At 44.0% G+C, this 8,029-nt stretch overlaps 1 protein-coding gene across 2 annotated transcripts in view; it reads right to left on the bottom strand.

The window, feature by feature from the left end:
• PTPN1 (protein tyrosine phosphatase non-receptor type 1) overlaps positions 1-7,182 on the bottom strand; it is a 79,883-nt gene extending 72,701 nt beyond the window's left edge. The window contains exon 1 of one of the 2 annotated variants that reach the window (XM_004370246.2): positions 6,945-7,182. In XM_004370246.2, the coding sequence (XP_004370303.1) occupies positions 6,945-7,007 (63 nt within the window). In that variant the 5' untranslated portion in view covers positions 7,008-7,182. The remainder of the gene's footprint in view (positions 1-6,944) is intronic. The other variant, XM_023742994.1, reaches the window with a different exon arrangement.
• Positions 7,183-8,029: the final 847 nt, after the last annotated feature.

Consider the following 8,029-nt stretch of genomic DNA (forward strand, 5'->3'; position numbering starts at 1 on the left):
AAGCAGACTGCCATGTATTTCTCCCACGGAGTGGCTGGTGGGTTTGAACCGCTGACCTTTCGGTTAACAGCCAACCTCTTAACCACCACACCATCAGGGCTCCCACAGAGAAAATACAGGCTTAATTTTCACTTTGCTGGTAAGCCATGTTTATCTTGTGAGTCCATATTGCAGAAATGATTTCTTGAAACATTAATTCTACCCACTAACCATGGAGTATCCATAACAGTCTACTGCCTTGGTAGAGCAAGCATTCTGACAGGCAAACTGAACCAACTCACAAATAAAAAAAAAGACTGAGAATCATCATCTACCAGTAGTTATTACTCTGTCTGTAGTGTGACCAAGTTCTGAAGATCAACAGATCTGGGGGCTAGACTTTTCTTTGGCTGTTTTTTTTTGGGGGGGAAGAAAACCAGTAAAGCTCTTCCATGGGAAATGGTCTAGTTTCCAGTTTTCAGACCTGCCAAAATTTACAAATATAAATCAGCAGGATACTCATGATAGTCATGTTGCGGTGGAAAAGGAGAGGGAAGCAGCTAGTGCACTATGAAGACTATTTTCTACACAAAGTAAAACACTAATTTTAAAATGCTGGAGACTTAGGTACTTTCTTCTCAAGCGTGATAGATGTGTAAACTGTCATATTATTCAAACGAAGCTGAGACCAGACGTAGGTTTCTTCCTAAAACTACAACATAAGGGGTAGCTACTCTTCTCGTACCTAGCTGGGGTTGAATCTTTCGTAAATTCTCAAGAATCAGTTCCTCTTTCTTTTACAGGAAAAACCACCCAATTGCTACTCAGAGAAAAGTTGCAAGCAGAGCTGTGTGTCAATGTTACTCATTTTCCCACATCACTGAATCAAATAAGCACTATCTGTGAAAAATGCTTAATACCTCTTGGGAAAAAAAGACTCAACAAATCTTTTGAGCCTTTAACTATACTCACAAACCTATAAATTTTTGAGCCTAACTGTAACCACCTACACCCACACAGCTGACAGAACTGAGAAACCACCGCAAGTTTTATAAGGATTATTTCGGGAACGTTAAATTCTCTTTGTGAGTACAATAACCTGTTGCCGTCAAGTTGATTCCGACTCACAGTGACCCTACAGGACAGAGTAGGGCTGCCCCATAGGGTTTCCAAGCTTGTAATCTTTACTAGACCAGACTGCCACATCTTTCTCCCGTGTAGTGGCTGGTGGGTTTCAACTGCCAACCTTTCTGCTAGCAGCTGAGTGCTTAACCACTGCACCAACAGGGCTCCTTCTGTGAGTACATTAGGGATCTTTATTACCTGGTGTGACCTTAGTGATCAGTTAGTCCAGGGTCATTTTTAAAAAGGAAGATACTGAAGCCCCCCAAAAGTAAGAGATCTATTCAGTGTTGTTAGAGCTGAGGCTAGAACTTATACTCAGACCCTAAGACCACGAGGAAAAGCAAACAAATTAACTACTCTCTTGGCGCTGAGAGTGATCTGATCAAAGTCCAAAAGTGTCTGTCTTTACTACGTATAGTTTGTAAAAATCACAGACCTTTGTGAGAGTCTGTGGAGAGCTTTACTTTATATCCCATAATCAAAAAATATTTTATGAATCAACCACACACAAAGCCCTAGAAGGCACACAAGAACAAACTGAAAGTGAAGAGGACACAGTAATTCAACAATTTTTCAAAACCAGTTGTCACTGAGTCGAGTCATGGCAACTCCATGCGTGTCAGAGTAGCACTGGCGGGACAGATATTACCTCTAAGATCACCTCAGGCCAAGTACTAATTTGCAGTTAAATTTAAAGCTTCTGTGAAACAAACTGGAGGTACCAGCTTCTATTGGACAAGAATTCCAGCCTTTGTTCCAAAGCCACCAGGAGGGAATACATAAATTCTCATCAGGCCATCATGACTCAAAATGTGAGGTTTTCTCACAAAGTGACCTCTGCTATTGGTACCAATGCTGGCTAATCTGTTTCTATCATTTTCTCCTCACTAGAATGGGATTTGGGAACCACATCTTAGACATCTTTATACTGTCAGGGCCTAGCCAAGTGCTGACAATCTATTCAATCCCAACATTTGTTATGCACTTACTTTGTGGCAGGTGCAGAGGACACCAAAGTGAATGAGAAAGATGGGACTGCAGACCTCAGGAGGCCTGGACTCTAGGGACACAGACAAAGGATAAAAAGAAACAGCTACAATGAGAGAAGGGTTTTAGAAGAAATATGTATGAAAATGCATGAAAATACACAGGTGACTGAGCAAACAAGTGCGAGGAGGCACACGTTTGAGCTGGGAGGTGCAAGCCAGATTGAGGAGGAAAGGCTTTCTAGACAAATCGTTAAGCAAAGGTGTAGAGGAATGAAAGATAAGGAGTGTGGAACACCTGTACCTTCTGGTGTGGCTAGAACAGAAGGTACACGGGGGAGGGTGGCTGGTTTCACTCATTTCTGCAGTGTGAAACTAGAAAGAACTGCAAAATATGAGGCTCTAGACCACTGGAGTGGTAGAAAGGATGCCACGGTGACCAGCTAATGAAATGTGGTAGAGGGAATCCAGAGCTGCTCCAAAGTCCGCAGCACTCCTGGATATTCTAAACACGCACCCAGAACCACTGGTGCCGAACTACAAGGCCTCGGAAACAATGACAGCTAGAATTCCAATTTTCCTGAACACAGGCAGTATAAAGAAACAGTCTAGCCCTTGTGTCAGTATTAATTGGTTAGCATTAACTAATTAACACGAACACTGTAGGGAAGAATGCTAGACTGTGCGAAACATATCTGGGCTGAGGCAGGCCTAAGAAAACATACCCACAATTAAAAACACTGCCTACAACAAAAACTGTCCAAAGCATTCTGCAACCTAAAACATCAGCTGCAGAAAACAGACAATTAAAGAAAACAAGAAGCAAAGACGAAAAAAAGAAAAGGCACAGTTATTTCAATAGTTGACGGTCTGAAAAACTTCTACAGGAAATTTCTTACTCATTTTTATCATCAAGTTCAGTACACGTTCAATTACATTATTCAAGACCATGTATTTTTATGCATTTTGAAGAGCTATTCATGCTAAAATGCAAAATGCAGTGGGGAGGCAAGGGACCCCAACAGTACATACTGGTAGGTGAAAACCATCTGCATGACCGTTATGCCCAGCTGACTTTGCAGAACCATCTGGCATGGTTTACTCACTTCCCAAAGTACCAAAAAACCAATGACCCACTGCCATCGAGTCGATTCTGACTCACAGTGACTCTATAGGACAGAGCAGAACTGCCCCATTGGGTTTCCAAGGCTGTAATCTTTCCTGAAGCAAACTGCCATGTCTTTCTCCTGCACAGCAGCTGGTGGGTTCAAAAGTACCAAAGTATTCCTATAAACATGCCAGTGATGTCAAACAAATAATGATAGCAAAAATCTCTTCCCGCTATTTCTACTTGTCTTCCCAGCTCATTTATATTGGTCCAGACAATTAGGAAGGTCTTTGCACCATTTCCAAAGTGATAATCAGATACCTAAATTTAGTTCACTCAGACCAGGGCTAAACAAGAACATTTAGATCTAGTGGGTCACTCAAGATGACTAGAACTTCCCAGTCTGTCCATGTCATTTCCGTCTGTCTTTTTTTTTTTTTTTAAGTGCAGTGAATCATAGGGTATAGATGTTTCTTCTCTGCACCAAAATACAGCTTTTTGTCTTGGAAGAGAATGGTATTTAAATAAACATTATTGAAAAGTTTTAATATTCTTTTCCTTGGACTATAACAATACAAGATGTACACAGCAATAAGGAATCTTAGTGAATTACTGTTATGACATGGGTTTTAACGCAGTCGGGCATTAGATCACCTTTCATAATGAAAGCAGCAATAAAAACAAGTGTAAATTCGAAGAGAGGCCCAGTTTACAAAGCCTGTCTCTAACAAGGAATAAATCTTGCCTGCAAGTCAAGGGCTATTGTTACCATCTCCTTTATCTGAAACAATCAAATCATTCACACTGAAAGAGAGTGAACAGAGAATCAAAGAATTTAGAGATGAGAGAAACAGCAAAACACCTGATCCAAGTCCTCTTTAACTACAGACGGAGGGCAGCATATCATATTCTTTTCATTCATTCAAGCCCTCTCTTCTCTCCTTCTAGCTTCTAAAACCCATCCTTTTTTATATCTGTGCTCTCTCTCCTCTTTTGGATAGCCAGGCCAACTCAAACTCAAGACCCACCAAGTAGTACTTCAACTTTCCGCACCAGACATCTAAGTGCTTAAATGCTAGAAAACAATTTTTAAATCTATCTAAATTATGCTATCAAAGCTGACTTTTTATAGCACCAAATGCTTATTAGTATCTGTGCTATTATTAGCATTAAAGATTAAAACATCTATGCTCACTATCAAACTGAGCTAGCATAGAATCTTTGCCTGGAACATTTGTTTTCTAAGCTGCCACATTCCTCCGCACTCAAAAGCCCACTTCACCCTTTGTTCCTTTCCCAAGTTTTTGCACTAGTTACAAAAGAAGTTAGGATAGTGAGAGATGACTGTGCTACCTTACAGTAAAGTTTTAAGCAAACATTACATATCATCTTTCTAGCCACAAAAGACTAAGCAAGCTCAATACATGACTCTAAGATTATCCTCATTTTGACATGCTATATACAACATTAATTTTTTTTTTAACCCATTTTCTACCAACCATAAGCACACTGCTTTTAATTCTTGAAAAATAATGGTTCTGGTAAATTGATACACAACTTGGAAAATTTGCCACTTCAGACTCAAGGTCATTTGAATTCTACATTTTAAAAAATGCCACAGTTGTACAATAAAGAGCAACTTACAAACTTAGTAAGGAGAAGGTCTTCTGACTTCAATTTTAGAATATCTGCATGGGAAGAGGTAAGAAAGGCCCACAGTGGACATTTCCCTAAGGTCAAAAGAAACCACCTCCAGTAATGTAGTAATCCATTAAGAAGCTGGGGAAATCTCAACATAAAGCAATCTTAACTAACACTTGTGGTTCAAATGTGGTACAGAAGCTTAAGAACACTGAGGGAAATCAGTTGAAGACCAACATGTTCCACGCTAGCAGCTTGCTTAATACAATTTTAACAATGCTTAGGTGACAAGTCAGACCACCTAGGCCTAAAACAGTAAGAAATCAAATTCAACCAAGAACTTATCTATAATATGAATTTGTTGTTGAGTCAGTTTCAGTACAAAAGATTTTTTCTCCAATGCCTCCACTTGTGATGGAGTATATCACAGTCAATTCCAACACTTTAGACCAACAGTTTTCATTTAAAGCCGTTTTAGACTCTCCTGCATTAAATTTGATGCAGAAAATTTGTGCACACATTCTCAAAGTCACTAGTGGCATTCATTCGATTAGCCTTCAGAAACTAGGTACAGAATACAAATTTTTATATTGCTCGATCATATTTATACAGATTACAGTGGTCTGAAAACACTATAAATATTAGTCTATCAGAAGATAATATACATTACAGTCCAAGTAAAGAGCCCTGTCAAATAAGTTCGACGCAAATCAACATGAAACCAAGACTGCCAAAAAAAGGCTTCTGTTAGCCAAGCACACCAAAGAACTGCTTAATGCTTTTTTTCCTTTTTAAGAGGAGCTCAAAATAGATTTTCATAAGACCAGCTGATGGACCTCACAATTTGCCTTTTGAGCTTAAGCTGAAAACAGAAAAAACTGCCTTCCCCCTTTAAACAAGTAACAAAATCTCTATTCTGCACTTTGCTTATTTAAGATACCGAGTGTGGCTTTGGTTAATCCTCACACCCCCCACAATGACATTTAATCAGGAGTGCATATTCTCTTTAGAGGATTTAACTGGTTGTGAAAGCAGACCTCTTCACGTTTTTAATCTGATGTTTCAGAGATAGGTAAGAAATCCTACCTTGCTAACTTTTTATTTATGAACCACCATAACCCACATGAGGTCTCAGAAGACAGATCGTCTCAGCCCTGACGCTGCTCCTTGAGGAAAGATGCTACTTAGAGTTAAGCCTTAACCTTTCCTAGTCCCTCCTTGAAAGGGTAATGTTTTGGTGGAGTGGGTACCGCGGAGTTGCTGGCTGGAAAGCTCTTTAGCTTGATATACTCATGGCTTGCTCTCCTCTTCATTCAGCCCACAGAGCAAATGTCTCTTTTCTGACAGACCTTTCCTGCTCCCCCTCACTAAGGTAACCCACCTTTCATCTGGAGGCTCTCTACCCCGTTATGATGTTTGGTTTTACTCACAGCATCTGTTACCACCTGAAATCATTTCTTCGCGTTTGTCTCACTGCCCTATTCACTCGAAGCTTCATAGGGATAACGCTTCGCCTGTCTTGTTCAACACTCTCCAGCGCCTAGAGCAGTGACTAGCACGGAATAGGCACGTCAATTTATATCCATTAAATGAATGAACAGGAAGGGTGAAAGGGGCTCTGTCATCCTTGGACTCGACTGACACTGAGACCAGAGGAAAGGAAATGTAAGGGGGGAGGGGGAGAAACCCTTTCCCCCGGGAGACAAAGGAAGAGAGTCTGAGGTGGTCCCGTCTAGGAAAGGAAGTCGTGGGGGTGTTAAATCCACCCCAGGGGACGAAGAGTGGGTAGGCAGGGGGGCGGGGTCGGCGTGCGAGGATTCCCGCTAAGAGTCTAGATGGGCGGCCTCCAGGCTTAAGAGGTCACCCGGGCTGGAGGATATGAGGTAGGTGGGGGATCTCAGGAGATTGCGAGGCCCAAGCGAGACGCAGGCCCACCCGGGGGACAAAGAGAGATGGGGCCGGCCTCTGCCGCTGTCGGATCGAACCCGCAAGCAGTAAGGCCGAGACGGAGGGCGGGACCCAGAGGAAGAACAGGGCCCGGTGTTCTGAGGGGGGTTCCCGTGGCCTAAGCGAAGAGACTGTCGCACTCCGGGGCGCTCCCGCACCTGGTAAATGGCCGCCCAGCTACCAGCCTTGTCGATCTGCTCGAACTCCTTTTCCATCTCCATGACGGGCCAGGGCGGCTGCTGCGTCTTCTCCTCGGCCCACTGCGCCGTCTGCCGCCTCAGGCCGCGTCGCGATCTTAGCCTTGAGTCCCACCGCAAGACTCAACTCTCGTCGCTACCGCCGCCCCAGCCGCCGCTGCTTCTTCATGTCAACCCGGCAGCCGGAAGTACGCACCACGCCTGCAGAGAGCTCCGCCCCCTAAACCGGAGGGCCAATCGGCGCTCGAGGATGTAGGCAAGCACATCCGCGGGGCGGAGTCGGGAGGAGGTGCCGGGGGAAGTGGCCTCAGCTCCGCGAGACGTTGGGCAGTGCGCGTGTCCTCCTCGCCGGGGCTCCGGGCTCGGGCGTGGCGTGCGACCGTTGCCCAGGCGACCCCAGGGCACCTAGCCCAAGGCGTATGGGTGGGCAAGGCCTGCGTGGGGCTTGAGTTCAAACTTCGGCCCGGCCTCTTGAATCACAGAGTGACCTTGAGATAGTCACGCATCCTTCCTGCAGCTCCAGGGTCCTGGCGTCAGTGCTCCAAGCTGGAGTATGGGCGGAGGACTGTATGCCCCATTCCCCGTCTCCCAGCTCTGGCCAGAGGAAGCCCGCCCTGTTTTCATGAAACAGGAGAGTTTCATGATCCACCGGGCTGCTGGGGAAGAGCCACTATTCCCTAAAGGTAGGGTCCCTGTTTCAAATGTGTAATTTCCCTTTGATGCTTCGACCCTGGGCGCTTCAGGAGTGGGATCCTGGAATGATTTTCAATATTTCCCAGAGTATCAAGGAAAGCCCCCATTGACCCTGCTCAGACTGGACTCACTCGGTGGAGCTCCAATTCCGTGATGCCTTAGAATCCCCTGTGAAGTGTGTTGAATGATGCAGTTTTGGGATCACCTCTGTCATGGTTTGAATTATATCCCCCCAAAAATGTGTGTATCAGTTTGGCTGGGCCATGATTCCTGGTACTGTGTGATTTTCCTATGTGTTGTAAATCCTGCCTCTATGATGTTAATGAGGGAGGATGGGTGGCAGTTGTGTTAGT

Source organism: Trichechus manatus, unplaced genomic scaffold, assembly GCF_000243295.1.
Source record: "Trichechus manatus latirostris isolate Lorelei unplaced genomic scaffold, TriManLat1.0 scaffold00008, whole genome shotgun sequence".
NCBI lineage: Eukaryota > Metazoa > Chordata > Mammalia > Sirenia > Trichechidae > Trichechus > Trichechus manatus.